The sequence below is a fragment of the Montipora capricornis genome, chromosome 1 (genome assembly GCF_036669925.1).
Source record: "Montipora capricornis isolate CH-2021 chromosome 1, ASM3666992v2, whole genome shotgun sequence".
NCBI classification, from domain to species: Eukaryota; Metazoa; Cnidaria; class Anthozoa; order Scleractinia; family Acroporidae; genus Montipora; species Montipora capricornis.
In genome coordinates, this window is record NC_090883.1 from 35,967,477 (window position 1) to 35,986,964 (window position 19,488).

At 39.7% G+C, this 19,488-nt stretch overlaps 2 protein-coding genes across 4 annotated transcripts in view; one reads left to right on the plus strand and one right to left on the minus strand.

Annotated features, from left to right (window-relative positions):
* Positions 1 to 8,559, plus strand: part of LOC138040672 (uncharacterized) — a 21,308-nt gene extending 12,749 nt beyond the window's left edge. For both annotated transcript variants that reach the window (XM_068886357.1, XM_068886361.1), the window contains exon 6: positions 6,263 to 8,559. In XM_068886357.1, coding sequence (XP_068742458.1) covers positions 6,263 to 6,733 — 471 coding nt within the window. In that variant the 3' untranslated portion in view covers positions 6,734 to 8,559. The remainder of the gene's footprint in view (positions 1 to 6,262) is intronic.
* An 831-nt stretch (positions 8,560 to 9,390) lies between these two features.
* Positions 9,391 to 18,556, minus strand: LOC138040686 (probable actin-related protein 2/3 complex subunit 2). 2 transcript variants are annotated; one of them, XM_068886367.1, is made up of 12 exons: positions 18,392 to 18,556; positions 18,268 to 18,302; positions 17,804 to 17,862; positions 17,098 to 17,151; positions 16,623 to 16,668; positions 16,038 to 16,097; positions 14,605 to 14,740; positions 13,787 to 13,880; positions 12,591 to 12,717; positions 11,766 to 11,866; positions 11,052 to 11,152; positions 9,391 to 9,602 (listed from the first exon to the last, which is right to left on the minus strand). In XM_068886367.1, exons 1-12 carry the CDS (start codon positions 18,451 to 18,453, stop codon positions 9,578 to 9,580), a joined length of 900 nt encoding a protein of 299 aa, XP_068742468.1. In that variant the 5' UTR covers positions 18,454 to 18,556; the 3' UTR covers positions 9,391 to 9,577. The 2 variants fall into 2 exon arrangements, with proteins under 2 accessions (XP_068742468.1, XP_068742471.1); XM_068886370.1 differs by having other exon boundaries at positions 9,391 to 9,629; positions 11,031 to 11,152; positions 18,392 to 18,555.
* Between the last annotated feature and the right edge of the window lie 932 nt (positions 18,557 to 19,488).

Here is a 19,488-nt window from a genome sequence, read left to right on the forward strand (position 1 = left end):
ACTCAGGGTCTTTAAATAACTGAGGAGAAAGTGCTGCCTTTGTAATTACATCTGCAAATGGTTAGACTTTCTAGTCTTCTCGGATAAGGACGATAAGCCGGAGGTCGCGTCTCACAACCCTTCAATGTTCATAATCCTGTGGGACGTAAAAGAACCCGCACACTTGTCGTAAAGAGTAGGGCATGTAGTGCCCGGTGTTGTGGTCTGTCTTCTATGGTGTATCATGGTTGGGGGGGTAAATGCTCGGAGAAATTAGCTACACCAAGCTACTCTAAAAATCCGAGGGTAAATAAAGATATATGATATATGATATATGTTGTTTGTTTCAAAAAATATTTCGCTGGAAAAGGTGGCCTTTATGAATTCATCATGTTTTGTAATATGCGAGCTTAACTGGATAGTTTTTATGGCAATAGTAAAGCATTTTCGTGTCTTAGAATGATGTTCTTGTCTTCTGTGGTGATACTTGACGATTTGGGAACATTTTGTGAAAAAATATTTATAACAGGTCACACGCGTAACTTGATCGCCCGATTATGCATAACATCCACTTGGCCTTTTGACATCCCATTGAGGAAAACTCATAAAATATTCTCAGCCGGTCGATTTCTCTGAAAGGGTGATTGCTAACGAATAGAGAAATATTTTCACAATAACTAAAAGTTCCTGTGTTAAGCATGGAAATTCGACGAAGCGGTAAATGCGACTAAATTTGTTGCGTGCGTTGCTATTTTTGTGTTTTGACAGATTTTGACAGAATATTAAATTATGAAAAAATATCTACGGAATACGGATAGATCGTTAAAAAATCTTTATTTTTAGCGGTTATTTGAACATAAAAGATGGAACGCTTGACGAGAAATAATATTTTTGTTGATATTTGAAAGAAGAAAAATTTCGCGGGAATCAGGACGCGGTGAAAATGAGTTTACAAATTTGCATACGCGCGTTAAAATGTGATACGCTAGGAGACGGAAATTCTCTGACAAATGATTTTGTCATTGTAGTGTAAAATGAAGTTTGTTTGGTAAGGCAACAATATTTCTTTAACTTCCTGGTTAATCCAATTTATTGCTACCACTTACTAGTGCGAAGATTGTTTACATGAAACTCACGCTTTTTGCGAATTTTGAGTGTCATGAAATTACATCATTTGCGTGACAACACAAAAACATTCAGATAGTAACAAACTTCATATTTATTAACCATTTCTTCTGCTTTTGTGCTTGTCAGCATTGTGATTTGCGATAATTCGCAAGTCTGTTTTGAATCTCATAGATGTTCGGCTCATCCTCGGTGTAAACACGTGTGAAACTCGCAGATGACGTAACACAAAGGAAAACAGAAGAGCCAAAAAAACATCAAACAATAACGTAACCCTACCACGAGCTAACAAAACAAAGAAAAATTTTCACAGGTTTTTACACCGAGGTAAACCAGATGTTCAGATTTTCAATTACATGGCCGCTCAACCTCGCGATTGAGTAAATAGTTCACCCCAAAGTCACAATAGATACGTTTCTCTGGAACCCAACAAAGAAGGCTTCCTGACCCGACAAATGAAATGTAAATATTCAGTTAAATATTAAAACCAAACTTAAAGAAACCAAAGACGGAAGTTTCTTGGCTAAAAAGTACGTTGTTTTACTCTGAAAACAACGAACGATTAACATTCTTTCCCGTAGTTCATTCAGTTGACGCAAGGTGATCACGTGCACTTTTACTCAAGAGCGTGTTTGTTATCTTTAAACTGAATTTATTACCAAAGCTTAAAAAACTAAAAGACCTCAAAATGGGACAGGATATTAAAAAATAATTAAAGGTGTGAACGTGTTAGCCAAAGGGCCTCTGCTTGCGTGATATGTGGGTGACCCTCAAATGGTCTTAATGAACCCCCACTTGAAAAAATTAACTGGAACCCTGGAGTTCAATACAACCCAATTGACCATATTGTATTCTCAGTAAAGGACTGGAACTAGCTTGCAATGGAGGCTAATGCGGGGAATTCTTTTCAAATGCAAATACTTTTTAATATATTTCCCCGCATTAGCCTCCATTGCAAGCTAGTTCCAGTCCAATAGTGAGAATACGAATATGGTCTATTCTGCAGTGCCTTCTGTTTTTGTGTAACACGTACCACAGGCAACCCAGTGTACGCTTTTTACTGGGTTGCCGTACAGCAATCCCAGTCGGAAAATGGGTAAATTATTTTTTTTAGTTTTTTTTTCCGTATAGGTAAAAGTCTTGCCGGTCACTCCCCTGGTAAGTGGTGTCTTTGTGCGTAGAGCCCTCTGCGCGTATTTTCTTAGGATCGAGAGGGTAGTGGAAATTTGCAGATTTCTCTGGTGGACACAGGAGAATCATTAACTTAGCCTGCAATGGCGTCGAAAGTCATGTAACGCAAATGGCGTTTTAGTGGATCTTTGAATAAAATATACCCTTATGAAGCTCAATAATGGAAAGTCAGTTGGATAAACTAGGCAGGAATCTCAAAAGCGACGAGTAATGGGCTTTGACAACAATCTATCGCCCGTCGAGCCGAAATAAAAGTGAGCTGTATTTCTAAAATAATATTTAACCAAGTGTGACGGTTATGTAGAACGCTGAAACCAAATGGAAAATTCTCTGGTAATTTATGGGTTCAACAAAGACAGAGAACGATTGAACGAATCGAACACCTTACGTGGATCAGGGGCACCCAACGACCAATTTGTTGTAAAATGTATTATTATACCCCAGTTAATGAAAATAAATGTTATTAAGGCATTTTCAGGTGTTTTTCAGTGTTGCTGGGAAAACATTATCTGTTCCTTTTTCCCAGCAAGACAAACAAGAAATTTCCCAGCCAGCTAGATAAAATTGGTTGGTTTCCCAGCCAGCTGATCAAATTTATTTCCCAGCCAAGAATTCCGCGCGATTTCAAATCCCTCGATCCAAAACGACCGAACAAAAGCGACAAAACCGGGACAAAACAGGTTTTTTCCGCAAGCGCAATCACTCTGACCAGCCGTCGTATGTTTGTGACTATTCTCTGGGAGAGGGAAGGGGTTCTTTTTTTTTCTTTTTTTTTTAGTCGTCCTCAGTCTTCAAAGTTTCTACAGCCAGCTTGGGTTGAAATGCTAGAAAAAGTCAGTAATTCCCAGGCAAAACCTCAGTCAATAACAAAATTTCCCAGCCAGCTCATCGAAACACCAGTATTTTTGCCAGCCAGCAAGATTCCTCTGGGGAACAGATAATGTGAGGAACAGATTCGTTGGGTGCCCCTGGTGGATCTGTGATCAACTCTGCACAGTCTTCAGGTAAAAAAAATAATTGGAAATGTAACAGCCAATAATTATTTGAAAGAAAGCTTGTCGCGTGTTTTGTGCTTCATTATTCAAGGTAAGGGTTTTTCATGGAAACGGTTTGATCCTGAAATTTAGTTTGTTGCAATATTGCGCATATTTGACACGATTGAGTTTCTTCTCTTCACGCACGTAATGAAATAGAAGGAGTTTTTGCCCCTAATAGCAAATATGTTGTTTGTTTCAAAAAATTGTTAGGTGGCCTTTATGAATTCATCATGTTTTATGATATGCGAGCTTAACTGGATAGTCTTTTATGGCAATAGTAAAGCATTTTCTTGTCAAAATGAGGTCTTCTGGTGTGTTAACTGAATTAAATCGTGAGTTTGTATTTGCCGTCTGCCGCGTAACCTTAATTTCCACTCTCAAAATTACCTCCAAAACCTACTTTTTTGCGTAGAATAAGCTTTTAGAATGATGTTCCTGTTTTGCATAAAGCAAGCTAACAAAATATGTACCGTGCTGAGTTCGCATTTGTTAGCGTTCATAGTATTTTCGGTCCGATGCTTCTGTTTCGTGAGGCGTATATTTGTTTTGGTCTCTCATCCAAACACTAACCCCGCTGAACAGGGATAACTTTAGTGAACTTTGGTATTACAAAGATGTCAGATGCTCAGGGGGCACGCATAAACTTGTGGTGAAAAGAAGTTGTGAGGGAACTCGAAAATTATCAACATGTCAGCCCAGAAGCCAATGTTTCTCGCTCCTCTTTTATTTGTTATTCTTCAGAGACCGGAATGCTGTAGTTCAATACCACACAATTCAGTGCCTTCTGATTTTCTGTAACACGTACCACAGGCAACCCAGTGTATGCTTCACGGAAGCATCTCGTTTTTAGAGCGTCTTGTTGCTCTTCATACGGGAGTCTTCTCAAACCTCGTTCCCAAGCTCTCTCTCTTTCTTTTCCTTCCTTGTCGCCTGGGAACGAGTTTGGAGTGTCGCAGGTTCTAACCCTATAAACCTTGAACGATATAGTCACGCAGTTATTAAAAGCTAACCGTTTCAAAATCGGTGCTTAGACTAAGAGTCCATTCAGGGTGATGGACTCTTACTTAGACTTAAATGCGAGAAACACAGGCCAGGTCAGATGGCCGGTGACATCGAACGAAGGAGGTATTTCGTGAAATTAAACAGGCACCATTGCCGTTGTTTGACAGCTGAACTTGATTTTATTGTATGTTATTGTATGTTTAATATTTAGCTCTTATTAACCGAGCAGGAGGTCTGTATGGGAGAATCTTGACCGAGGTCGTGAGTACAGACCGAATGCAGTGAGGTCTGCACGCACGACCGAGGTCAAGATTCTCCCATACAGACTGACTAAGCTCGGTTAATAAGATGTTTATTGTATGGCAAACAAGAACAATTTAATTCGTAACTGGTTTGTACTAACTGACATTTTGGTTGCGAACGGCGATGAGTGGCGATGAGCTGAACTTAATTCTGTCAAAGTTTGCTCGTCATCCTCTGTTTTATCATCATACTGTTTGGCACTTCCATAAATATTGGTAGAAGAAAACACTCAATATTTTTGCATTTTAGTTTGCGGTCAATATCGATTTTAGCCAATCAAATTCGTGAATTTTGTAGTTCCCAGTCCTCGGGAGACAGAGCCATATAATAATGAATGTTATTGTATGTTATTGAATATTATTGAATATTATTGAATGTTATTGTATGTCACTGAACCTGTAATAATCATTCTAAGAAGACTTCCGTGTGAATAGCAAAGATAGGTCGGTGTACGGGTCCCGTACGAATAGTCACTTTGAAAAAATAATTATTATCTTTTAATAATCACACAGATGGAGTACCTTAGTTAGAGGGCCTATTTGGGGGATTCACTCTCTTACCTTGATAATCTCTGGTATAAAGGTTATTTCCTGTGATTTAAGGTCATTCGTTTTGGGGAGTACTGTGCTAGGTTTCCTTGTGAGAACTTGTTTTTCTAAAGGAATATGTTAGTATCGAAGGTTTGAAGAATTGAACGATTCAGAAAGTCTCCTTAATCCCTATTCTCTCTCGGGGCTCCGCACAAAATAGCCTTAGAACGCTGATTACGTAACCGTAACATACCGCGTGCAGTCCGTGGTAATGGGTCACGTGTCTCAATGGTGTGGGGCTCTTATATAAGTCCACTCCCTTATCGCGATAGTTCGTCCATTCTTTTCGGTGTTACGAATACTCCTTTTCGCCCCCATCCTTCCAGCAGCGATGAACAAGCACTCTACCAGGTGCTCCCCGCTCCTGACCGCCTTGGGCTGAGTCTCCCATTTCTTATCTGGTCTAAGGCTTTGTTTGCGGATGGTCCTGGGGAAAATATATTACTGTGCTTGTTATCTGAAGAATCGTTTTTCTTCAGACTTTTCAACGCCTGGGTGCTTTCAGTAAAACAAGGAATCGCAAAACCCGATACCCACCATTATGCCGGCAGAGCTTGTCACCTGTTACCCGTCACCCGTCACCCGTCACCCGTCACCCGTCACCCGTCACCCGTCACCCGTCACCCGCCACCTGTTTCCCGTTTCCTGTTACCCGTTACCCGTTACCCGTTACCTGTTACCCGTAACCTGTTACCTGCAACCCGTTACCTGTTACCCGCCACCCGCAGAAAAAACTGCCGTTTTGAAAAGAACAATTGCTGAATGTCGCGAATATCTGCACACAGTATTACATGATAAAAAATTTATTCCTAGTTTGCGTTTTTTTCGAAACAGTTTTCATGTAGAAGAATTCATAGAACCTCGTAGTTTCCCTTTGTTCGGGATAGAATTTCGTATAACAGCGATAAGATTTCACGTAGTTTACCTTGAAATAGGATTTCTGTTAAAATGAAATTGACTTTTTTAACATGTTGTCGAAACAAATTATACGGAGCTTATTTTCACAGACGCTGATTTAACAGGGTTTTTTTTCAGTCCACCTTTAGGTTCCAGTCTGCTCTTTGGTCGAGCAAACTCTCCTACAAACCATCAGGAGGCTTGACGGGGTTTGACGACCAAGAAACCAAGTTACCGACTTACTGGACCACAGCTTTCTCCGAGATCTGTCTCGGCATGAGAAAGGGAAAAGAGGAAGTCAGGTTTATTGTCATCAGTGAAAAGGCAGACTCCTTACATTCGCTGATTGCAGACGGAACTTTCCGCTCTACCTCTGTGACACGCAGCAAATGGGTATCTTTGATGCTGGGTAGTCTTTCTTTGCAGCCTAATTGCAATCGAGAGGGGTTTAACGCTCCTTGTGCTGGTCACAAGGTTAGAATCGGGATTTTGGGGAACAATGAGAAGGATTGCTCAAGTTGTGATTCCTTGATGGGTTTTGGCCTCTTATCTGGTAAAACATGTGGAGAACACGGTACTGCGACCATGGGATATATCTTTGTTAAGTAGTTACCAAATGTTGATGTACTCTGAGACGAAAGGTAGTGCCTCGAGGCTTCAATGGTTCGTGTAAAAACGCATAGACATCGTTACTTTAATCCCTTGCACTTGGGGCCTTTACACTACAGACTGTAATTTTCGCACTTATCTGAGCAACTTTAGCAATTTTCTCTTACACCTGAAAAAATTCAGGCGGCTTCAAATTGATTCAAACCCACAACCTCTTCGATGACCGGGTGAATGCTAGCATAAAAACGACTGATGGAAGGCTAGAGCAAAGCTCTACCAAGTTAGCCTTTTCCAGGCTCCCAAATAGTCGGGAAAACGAAAACAACTGCGTGGGAAAAGCGAATGGGGGCTTGGCTCGAGGCGAGGCCTCAACCCGCCTCGCCTCAACCCAAGCCCCCACTCATTTTTCGCACGCATTTTTTTCTCTTTCCTTACTTTTCCTTGCTAGTATTCGGGACCCTGGAAGAGGCTATACCAACTAAGCTATGAAGCCACGCAGTTGGGAGACTGTCCATAACAGAGAATTGTTTAAATTAGCGTGATGAGCGAGAGGATCACTTCTCTCCTTCGCCTCTAACCCGCACTCCATGTATACATTTATTTCATCCAGACTGTTATCGATCTACCCCTAAAAGGAAAGGAACTTTATTTCAGCGTCTAGTAGTTCTAGCGCTGGAGCACTAATTGGGGACACTCTAAACTGAAATTAAAGCGGTTTTCAAATGATTGTCGTAAAACCAAAACCAAAGTAATTACTTTGGCCAATCAAAAAGGACGGAGACAATCCAGTAAACCAATCAAAACTCGAAGTAATTACACGTAGCCGACACAAAGCGCGGGAAAATGTGCACGCGCAAGCAACGATTGGTTTTGATTTCACTTCTGATTGGTTGAAAAAGTGGCGCGAGAACTTTGAACCAATTACTGGGTGAAGTAATGCAAAACCAAAGTAATTCTCTCATTACTTTCGACACTCAATTGAAAACCGCTCTAACAATCAAAGCAAATCCATTTATGGTTTTTGAGGAGCGGGGAAAACCGGAGTACCCGGAGGAAAACTTCGCGGTGCAGAGTAGAGAAGAGTAGGGGATAAAATCCCCAGTGTTGTGGCTGTCCTGTTCTCTCCAGCAGAAGTGGCCGGCTTGGCGGTGATGTCTCTAAAAAGGCTTGTGGTGTATGAGGCCACCTAAGCACAAACAGCCACAAGTCAAAAAGGGACTTTGCCGGGTGCTGGAACATGTAGATGTAGATGTAGAGAACTTGACCAGGGTTCGATTCTCAGACTCAGTGTCACAAGTGGGCCACATTGGCGGGAGGGGAGCGCTCTCACCACTGCGCCATCCCTGCACCCATAAATTTAAATAGAGCCTGTACACCCACCCCCTTGAAAAGCTGACGGCAATGTCAAGGTTTTTTTTTTTTTTTTTTTTTAATTTTAAGGTAAACAGATAATGTTGGCATAATGGGATAACAGGGGAGGGTGCACTTCTTCAGAACATCAACATGGTCTCCCCATGACATAATTTGTATAGGATCTATATTGATGACCGAGATCTTCGCCTGTAATTGGAAGGTATAATTATATAGGTACAAATAAAGCAATGAAGTTGTTCTTGTTCTGTAAAGTAATTCCATCCTTCGATGCTGTTCGTTAATCAATTAGAAAATGATGGGAATAATTATGCTACAGGGGTTTCAACAATGCGGCAAGGCAATTACTTTTCACAAGTGGGCAAATGCGTTTGGGTTTAAGGTGGCTTACTACAGTTTCCAACGAAAAACATCAAGATTTTGAATTATGTCAAATTAAGGCAACAACATGTCTCTTCTGAAGTGCTAGTCACTGCAAATGATGTAAAATGTAATTTTTACAAAACAAATAAATGCGAATCAGGGGAAAATGATAAATATCGTGACCAAGCTCCTGGAGAGGGGACTGGTAACTAAATATTTCAAAGGACTTTTCTCAAAACTTAGCCGTACGACTCCACCTTAAAATTTCAGGATTTCCTCAGCAAAAACAAATTATCATGTATAGAAATAAATAGTTAAATCCGTCTGACAGGTTTTTGGCACATGGCAAAAAGGTCGATTTTTGTCCATTTTGATAACAACTGAAACACTGTCTGATAGATCTTTCTAAAAAAAAGTTGACAGTTTCGTCTTCATATTGTTTACTAATTCCCAAAATTTAACCCTGGTCATACGGCTAGGCTTTGAGAAAAAGGCCTTTGAAATGTCTAGTTTCCAGTCACCCCTTCAAGAGCTCAGTCGCTATATTTCGCATTTTCCCCTGATTTGCATTTAATTGTTTGGTAGAATTACATTTTACATCAATTGCAATGACTAACACTTCAGAAGAGACATCCTGTTGCTTTAATTACACAGAATTCAAAATCTTGATATTTTTCTTCGGAAAACTGTAAAAAGCCACCTTAACTTATTCATCACAAAAACGTTACCTTGATGTGTTCATGGTAGGCGGGTAAAACTATGTTTACAGCCCGCCAATTTGCCCGGTGCCTGGTGCCTCATGAAACGCCTGATCCTACTGAGGCACAAAGTTATCCTTTTAGTGACCCAGTGAGATGAGATGTAACAAACTGTGAGTTAACCTAGAAAGTAGAGATGTCGCCCAAGATCACTCAGACAAAGAAGGCGTTTAGAAGTTTTTATTATTCCAGAAATTCAATGCATTTACACTAGCTATTGCTATAAATGGAAACATTCCTTGAACAGAAAGTTGGAACCTTGAATTTACAAAGTGTGCATGATACCAAAAATATTACATAAAACTCATCTTTTAAATCGTTTGCCTTTAAATCAACTTCTAGCTTGTGAGATTCACTGGCGCACAAAGGTCTTGCCCCTGAAAAAAAAAAAAAAAGATACATTGCTTTTAGAGAATCATTATACACTTATGAATGGTCCCGAAGGAAACAGTTAGTTTCATTTCCCGACATAGCTGATTGCCAAGGAAAACATCAGGACTCGAGGGAAAACTAAACTAAAGCCACTGTTACATGTTGAAAATTTTAGCTGAAACTTATGTGCAATGGCGCTGCAAAAAAGTTTCACCAGGTGTCGCACTGTGTAACATAAAAAGTCGAAACTCGTTTGGGATTGTTGAAACTGGTCTCAAAATGTTGTTTCCGTAGCCTTAGCTGGTTTCTGATTGGCTTACACAGCATTGCATGACAAGACAGAGCGAGATCAGTTTCACAAAATGGCGTTACACAGTGAAATTCCAGTTTTAATCACCACTGCAATTGGAGGTGGAAAGTGAACCCTGGAAAACAGGCAAACACGTTCATGTAACTTACTCAAAGTGCCTCATAGTCATCAATAGTTTTGGTTATCAATGGTTGAAAGCAACATTGACACTTGAAATAAAAGAAACTTCATGATATCGCAGCCATCATTTTTGCACGAACAGAGACTAACAAACATTTTTAAATTCTCAACTTCAGTTAATGCATTTCTCGTGCTCTGATTGGTTCACTCAATCTCGGCTATCAGCTCATATACCTTAGTTTGACCTTATATGACAAATGATTGTGCTAAGCTAATTTTTTTTTTCGCCAGAAAGCGAAATTTCTCTCTGAATAAAGGAAAAAAACCTTTTTAGTGGAAAGTTTGGATCAATTCCGACATTTAGAAATACGCGAAAAGGCAAGAAGTGTTTTTGTGATGAGCCTGGTCTGTCTGACCACAAGGTATTACACAGCATTGCCTCTTCATCAAAGTTAAATTTTTATGTCGCTTGGATTTTCTCGCTTTTTTCGCTCATATTTCGTACTTCCAAACTTTTGGAGTTTAAGGAATTTATTTGATAATAAAAATTAACGGTAAAACTACGACGTTTCGAAGTCTCCATGACCTCATTATCAAGTAAAATGTAAAACATTTTACATTTTACATTTTACTTGATAATGAGGTCATGGAGACTTCGAAACGTCGTAGTTTTACCGTTAATTTTTATTATCAAATGTATTTCTAAACGTTCTCTGATAAGGAATTTATAACACAATAATTATTATTCCATTCGGGCTTGTTGGATATGAAACTGGTTATAGCAAACTCATATCCAATGCACCTTCATGGAATAATTGTTAATTATTCATATGAAAACGTCTTCTTTTGGGTTTGCTTACAAAAACATGGCTGCTGGTCACATGAGCAAATAAGCTCTATTAAACTGTGAAGTCTGCCAGATTCAAGCAGTGCTATGGATGACAGATCCTACCTAATGCACCTGGAATGCTCTGTCGTATCAGCAATATTCTGGCTTAAGCACAAGATCGCAAGATTCACTTACGTGATTGTCTTCTTCTCGGTGGTCTTGGGTTCTGGTCGAGCCCTGTTAAGAACTTTGATAAATTCTGCTGTGCGCGCCCTCATTCTGGAGTGAAGATATGCCTACAAACATGATCAAAAATCGTCAGTTTTCTAAACTTTACTTGAGAGTAAAGAGGCAGTTACCACCCTTTGGCATAGTCAGACTGCTAGAAAGGAAATAGGATCACATGAAAAGGGTTGGCACAGAGGTGACAGCACTAACCCTCAAACAATGTGGCTCCAGATCCATTCCTGGTAAGGTGCCAGGAATGGATCGAGTCTATTGGTTCCCTACCTTCCACCTAAAAGTTTTTCTCTAGGTACTGGTGGTTTTTTCTTCTCATCCAAAACCAACATGTTTGTTTGATTTATTTTGTTCCGTGCTTCATACCTTAGATGGCCTCATGGTTAGTGCGCTCGACTCCGGATCGCGTGGTCCGGGTTTGGTTCCTGGACGGGGACATTGTGTTGTGTTCTTGGGCAAGACACTTTACTCTCACGGTGCCTCTCTCTACCCACATGTATAAATGGGTACCGGCAAATCTAATGCTGGGGGTAACCCTGTGATGGACTAGCATCCCATCCAGGGGGGAGTAGAAATACTCCTAGTCACTTCATGCTACAGAAACCGGAGATAAGCGCCAGCCTGATGCGCCTTCTAGGCTCGTAGCAGATGTTACCTTTTACCTCATACCTTAGAACATTTGATGTGATAATGAAGGTAATTCCGGAAGGTGTGGATCAAATCAATGGTGCTGTCCCGAGCCCCAGGTTTAGTGTGACGAGGTTCCAAGACTGGAAAAACAACAAAAGGCATAGGTCACTAAAGCAGTCAAACTTTACCTGTAATATTACTCCCAAATACACATGCATGTACTAGCATATTGCTACTGCTAATCTAGTTCCAGCTTGCATGAGTACAGACTAGGTCTGGCTTTAACTTTCACTTGCTGCAGGTGAATGCTACATGTCATGTAAGAAATAAAAAATCTGAATTGCTGTTATAATGATTAAATACATGTAATTACATGTATTGTATAATATTATTATACAATATATAATAGTTATTGTATAATAAATTGAATAATATATTGAACTGGCATCGAGGCCTGGAGTTCCCGGTGTCATGGTCAGGCCTCATTTCATTCATTCATGTGCTGGGTGAGATTGCTAATGGACAGATAGTGACTGCCAGCGGCGCCTATATATGCTGATGTCCGATCTCACCCATAGATCACTTGCTTGTAAAGCACATTTGAATATGTCAATAGAAAATGCACTATATAAACTCATTCATTACCAAATGCCCTTGATGGTTCTGTGTTCACACACACCACAAGAACAAATAATTATTTAAATATTTAATCTTTGGGCTGCTACTCTTGTCCTCATCAACATGGTAACTGCATGAGTAGGCCCACTTAAATAGTCATCTCAACCAAAATGCAAAATTAGTATGGGGGTACTACCGTAGTTTCCAATTTTTTTTTCTCCCCAAAAATCAAAATGTTGCACCCACCAAATGTAATGTAGCCAATGTTTTCGCCTGTTCTGGCATCAGTTCCTTGAAGTTCAGTAGGAGGTTCCTTGTGACTGAACAGAACTTGTGGTGCATTCTGACTAGCACGGCGACCCTCCTTGAATTCCTAATAGTAATAACAACAATATTAACCCATTGACCCCTGAGAGTGACACTTAATAGATTTTACTCTGTCTAACGCCGGACAATTCTACTCGTCAATGGAGGCTTCCTAGGGCGTTTGAGGTACGAATGGGTTAATAATCATCATCAAACTACATACATCAGTTTCATGGCTTGATCCAAAACACTTTGACTCAAGATTCAAACAGAATTATTTTGTCGTTATCACAATGTCTTCATCAGTCGAGTGGTTGATTTCCTTATTAAAGTCCGCTAAGAGCCTAGAGGGCCCAACAGGCCGGCGCTTATCTCCGGTTTCTGTAGCATGAAGCGACTAGGAGTATTTCTCCTCCCCCCTGGATGGGATGCCAGTCCATTGCAGGGTTACCCCCAGCATTTTGGCCCGTACCCATTTATACACCTGGGTGGAGAGAGGCACCGTGAGAGTAAAGTGTCTTGCCCAAGAACACAACACAATGTCCCCGGCCAGGACCCAAAACCGGACCACTCAATACGGAGTCGAGCACACTGACCATTTGGCCACCGCGCCTCCCACGATTTCGTTATTAGTCACGTGATAAGATTGTAAACTTTTGCCCCTTTTCTGTTTCAATATTGAGATCTCTGAGTTTCTCTGGTTATGCTTCCACAGCAGGAAAACAATCTTTTTGATAGACATTCATACATGTTGCTATCTGCTTATACTCCTCACAAGTGAGTGACACAGCTTAGCAAGGTGTACTGAAAAGCAACTACAAGTCCCATCTGACAGCTGCTATGCAGTCCATGCATGACCTTAGAGCACCGCTGCAACCTGGTCAAAACTAATAAAGTCCATTCTTAACTTTTGGAAATATTATTGTATCAAAAATCTTATCTCAATTTCAGAATTTTGCAATTCTTCGAAATAAGATTCTGATATAACTACATTTTGTACAGCTTGGTGGTTTTCGGTAGGGGAGGAAACCCTTAAAGTTCTCCAGAATTTGAACCCAGGCCACAGTGGTGGGGTGCAGTCTATTGTTATTTCTGTTTTAAATCTTCCATATGATAAATAACATATGATACTTAACCTGCATGAAAACTTTCCCAATGATCACATCATCATCATCTTTGAACACAGTGCTGAAAATTACTGTTACGCGGTCATCCTGGGCTTGAACATACCTGTCATATTTTTCGAAAATAAAAATCCAAAAGTACATAATTATGAAGCACATTTGCTAATGAAATAGAGTTCCAAATGGGACTCCGAATTTTCTCTGAGTTTCAGTACATCATTGTTAATGTTTACGATATACAGTCAACTCTCTCTTAACGGACACCTCTATGAGACGGACACCTGGTGCTGGTCCCAGCCGTTTCTTAGTCATTTTACTATAACCAAACTCTCTATAACACAGACACCTCCATAAGATGGACAACGGACACTTGTGAGGTGCTGAATGTGACCGCAAATTTACGATTTAGGGAACAAAAATTCTTGTACTTGACTCTTTTTTAACACCAGACGTTTAATTGACAGCTCTTATCTTGTCGCTGGAACACATACAGTACAAGTTAAAATTAAATCAGTCATTGTCCCATTCAAAAAAAATAACTTGGAGGTGACAACCGAATTGTATTGTCATCTAAAACAGGTAGGTTTCGTTCAAGCAAATAACTTAAAACAAACTTTAAACAGACGCGTATTCACTGTGCACAGGTTCAGCATTATTATCTTAAATTTCCTGGGGTCATGCTACATCGACTCTCTAAGCCGGACACCTCTCTAAGACGGACAGCTGAGGCCAGTCCCGATGGTGTCCATCTTAGAGAGAGTTGACTGTATGTAATATAAGATGTACTTCTCACAGCTTGAAGAACCCCAACAAAAAATTTAACCACTTACATGGACTCGTCTTCCCTGTAATTGATAACAGCATGAGTTTCACCACCAGATCCTGCCTGCTGGTAATCAAAGTACTTTTCAAAAACTGAAGCGAAGCAGTTTCTTTTAAACATCCCAAGTTTCCGAATAAGTTCCTCTGCAAAGTACAAAATAAACTGAGATGATACTACATGACTTAATTTCATGATTTTGCCGTCACAGTTCTAAGCACAAAAAAGCACTACATGGCAGATTTGTTCTACTTTGTATAACAACTCAAAACGACTGCTAAAAACTTCCAGACTAGTACATCAATAACACCAGGAAACACAAACATGTTTCAAAGCTCAGGATCAAGAGGTTTTAAGCAAACAGGCCCTAATATTAAACTGGGATGCTGGGTTCCAGTCCCCCCGTGATCTACCGAAGCATTTTTGGTCATTTGATTATTCAATATAAATTGTGTGACTTAAAAAAATGTCTAATTCTATCACTTGATAAAATGGAAGCAATGTTGTTTAAAATCTCTGGATCCTTGGCTTTAAAAGTTGTTTGGTTTAAACGAATAGGGTGGAGAATTACATGTACAGCTGTAGAGTCAACACTTTTCTCTGTCCTTGTATGAGCCCATTTCCCTTACTGGGGTTAACACTCAGACAGATAATATAGGAATAAAAACAACAACTGATGACGCTTTCCATTTGACAAAACTGGCCAGCCAGACCGGACGTTTGGAAGGATTAAGTCTACAATGCCTTCAAATTAACCCACTTCAAGGACGATATATACTTCCCCAGGGATTATCATGCAAGTGCATTTTCTTTGCAAACTGGCAGGTCTGGCCAGCCAGTTCTGACAAAAGGAAAGCACCTTAAAGTTACACTTTAATGCATATCTCTGTTGAATGTGCCCTTTCTTGTTACATTTTTCATAAGGGAGATAATCTCACAGAAACACGATTGAGTAAGCGGCGATTTCACATGCAATATTCAAACTCAATTCTTTAATATCAATTAGGATTTTAAATGGTTTTGATCAAGAGTGTTTATCATCTCTCTGAGTGGATGACAAACATGTCACCAAGTCAGAGCATTATTCAATATTATTATATGGCTTGTGTTTGTAGCCGATATAACGCGCGCTCTGATTTTCTAATTGTGACTGAATTGTAGGGGATTATTCTCCCGTAATGCCCACGGGCCGATCACGGGCTTGCAAAAACAAAGCAAAAGGTAATTAAAAAGCCATATAATAAACTACTTACTAACCGAGCTAGCTCGAGCCATACTGGGGAATATTGGCCCTCGGCCGTTTTTGTACGGACCTTGCTACGCTTGGTCCGTACTGCCACGACCTCGGGCAAATATTCCCCAGTACGGCCCTCGTGCTCGGTTAGTAAGAAGTTAATAATGTTACTGGAGAGAAGAAGAGAAAAACCTTCCCCATGCATGTACCTTTTTTGCCTTCATCAGCAGGCAGTTTTTCCAAGTCAATCAAAAGAGACACATCGTAACCTGAATGTGAAAAAAATAGCACGCAATGCAATTAGAATCACCTAAATGTAAATGTAGCAGGCTTCCAAAAATTACATGTACATCAAACCTTTTGGCAATACTGTTAATTGTTAAGAAAAATGGACAGTTCAACCTTAGACAGAATCCCAAAAGTGTGACAACTTGTAATAATTATTATTTAGTTTCATTTTTATTTTGCATGAGCCAGGCACCAAGAAAAGCCTTGGCTTCTTGTTGGACAGTCTACACCAACAAGGAGCGGAGCATTGCTCATGGGTGATCACACTTCTGGGATTGTTACTGTAAAGGCACCCACAAACGAAGAAACATCGTTTCCAGAAATGTTTCCTCGGCACGCACACGAGGAAACATTTGCTAAGGAAGCAAAATATTTCTGAACAAATTCAGAAACATTTTTGCTTCCGCAACAAATGTTTCCTCAGGCCACAAATGGGGAAACATTCGCTTCCGCAACAATGTTTCCTCCTTTGCGGGCACCTTAAAGGCTACAAATCAGTACAGTACCCTGTTCTGTTGATGTCATTAAGTCTCCATAAACCTTCTTGAGCAGCTAAAATTTAAAAAAATTACTGTCCCTTACATATTTGAAAAAAACTTATATATAAATATTTACTTAAGAAGTAACTATGCAAGCTCTTTTGCAAATTGTCCAAAAGACGTTAAATTTCCATCTGTCACTACAGACCTCTTTTATAATGAGGGCGAAATAAAATAGTCCTCTGTTTTAATGCTAATAAACCTTTCTAGCCTTGCTATGAAAAACAAATTTCAAAAGAATATTTGTTTCAAAATGAGGGCAGTAGGTATAATTAACGTAAATACAAAACAATGTAAAGGTGGTATTTACTGAATTAACATCATGGGTCTAATCTCTTCAAGGCTTGTAGGTTTTCTCTTCAATAAAGCAGGTACATGTACAATCTTTTCCAATCAGCAAAGATATCCCTTCTACATGTACACATGTACTTCACAAACTTACTTCATCAGCCCCATATTTCTGCAAATCAGCAAAGAATTTCATGGCAATGCTTAGCTGCAACAAAAAAATACCCACTCAAACACAAGTTTTAACTGTATGCCCTCAAATCTTTTAGGAATACAGCAGTTGGAACAACTGTTATCTGCGTCAAGGTTATCTGGACATTTTAGTAACAATAATAATTAATAAATTATTTATTGTTTTATTAACGTAACTAGACTTGTTTTAAGGCCCAACTTCAACCAACAGGCATAGGCGCCGCGGAACAATTTTCATACATGAAAATTCCGCCAAAGCTGAAATTCATCCAATTAGATCCCTACGATAAGCAATGTGAATTTCCATAACAAACCGTCGAAAAGCCTGTCACTTGAAGGTTGGCCTTTAAGCCCAGTCCTAGTTTCTTCTTAAAAGTTTCCTAGAACTTGCTGCGCCACTGTAAATTTGAGTCTGGAGTTAAATGTGACCTGTCGCATACAGATAGCTGACTGCCTAACTTTTAAGCGCTGCTGATGCACTTGCCCTGGTATCTATTACGAACCATGAGACATAAAATTCTGCCATAACTATGAGAATTTCCCAACCAACTCAACTTTCAACCCCCCACCCCCACCCCCACCCCCCCTCGAAAAAAAAAACAACATTAATTTTAGCCATTGCATACACTACAAAAAAGAAGATAACCAATCTGGTCCATATGTCTCACCATCAATTTTGATTTTTCGTTCTCAGGATTAGAAAGATGAAATTGCACGCCATCAAAGTCTGAAAGATGAAAATACTTTTCATCATTAAACCAAACGTTTTAAAATGATAAACTGTTTAAGGATTCGCTGTATGCTATCTTCCCTCATTAGTTATCCGTCACTTTCTCTAAGACTGACCCTTCAGAACAACTTTAATATTGAGATACACAGATGAAAAGTCTGCATGCAAATGAAAATATGTTTAATTCTGGACCAAAACCAGACACTTCTTTGTGGTATTCCTGAAACTACAAATGAGTCGTAAATGAAGAAGTGAATTAAAGCTAGCGCTAAGAAAAGCTTGAGCACGTCCTCAGCTGTCCATCTTTTTGACACGATGAAGTAGGTTACCAGAGATTAAATGCAATGTTACAGTCTCAACACTATTTTTACATCAAAGAGGTTTAGAACAAGAGCCACAAACCTGCAATCGTCAGATCTACAGACTCAAACTTCTCTCTAAAGACAGAAAATATTAACTGCAGTGAAAACAATTCAAGCTCGGCAGGTAGAAGACATACAATTTACGCGAAGGTAAGATGACTTACGCAGCAAACTTAGCTCTTAGTGTTTCTTCTATAATCCTGTTATTGATTTCTAACAAAATCATCTTGGATCAACGAATGAAAAGCCTATTTCAGGTAGACGTTTTCCAGAAAATCTTTTTGCGAAAATCCAAGATGGCGACCGGGAACTCCTTCCAGTCACGTGATACCAAGCGAGTTTCGTTTCCGGCTGGACCACAGATATTCTGTCAAGGAAATAAAGGAAATGGGTTCCCGTTTAGGTGAAACGCCAAACGATCATGACCGGTGCGCTGCAGCCGCTGCTTATCATAAAAGCATGAAAATTATGTTATTCTAACTCGCCACAAATCATTGGGCCTTAGACGCTATTTCATAAATATTCTTACTCTTTGGCCATTTCAATTTAATCAAAAAAAATAAAGCAAGCAGCGGTTACAAACATAGTGATAAAGCCAGGAGCCCATGAGTAGGAGCTTGCCTCCCCCATACAAGCCCTATGAGTCAACCTTTGCCCGTATCTTTCTATTTTTAGAACCAACCCTTCAGCAGGAGACTCACATTTGCATTAATTCGCACAATTTGTGTACATTGTTTTTGTTATTTTTGTCTTCGTTAGACAATGACTTTATTCTCATTGGCCATTTTAAACAATGCGTGCATTGCCGAACAACTCGTGGCGTTCTAAAAATAGAAAGATACGGCCAAATATAGTGGAGTGCATATGGAGGCTCCTGCTCATGGTCTCCTGATAAAGCGCATTTAACTTTTTTAATTTTTCGTATGCTACAACATACATCTTCTATGTTTGAAACTGCTGTTTGTTTTATGTTTTTGATTAAGTTAAAACGTTATTTAATCTCAAAATTCAGCATTTGTGGGTTAATTAACAATACTTCCATGAGAGCGCGTTGGAAACAGGAGCGAAAAAAGTGAGAAAATCCGAGCCAAATCGGAAAAACTTGATGAAGATGCGATGTTGTCAGAAAGAGGCAGGCTCATCACAAAAACATTTCTTACATTTTTTTGCTTTATTCAGAGAGAAATTTTGCTTTCCGGCGAAAAATAATTTTAGCTTAGCAACGCGTAGCGCAATCATTTGCCATATAAGGAAAAACTAA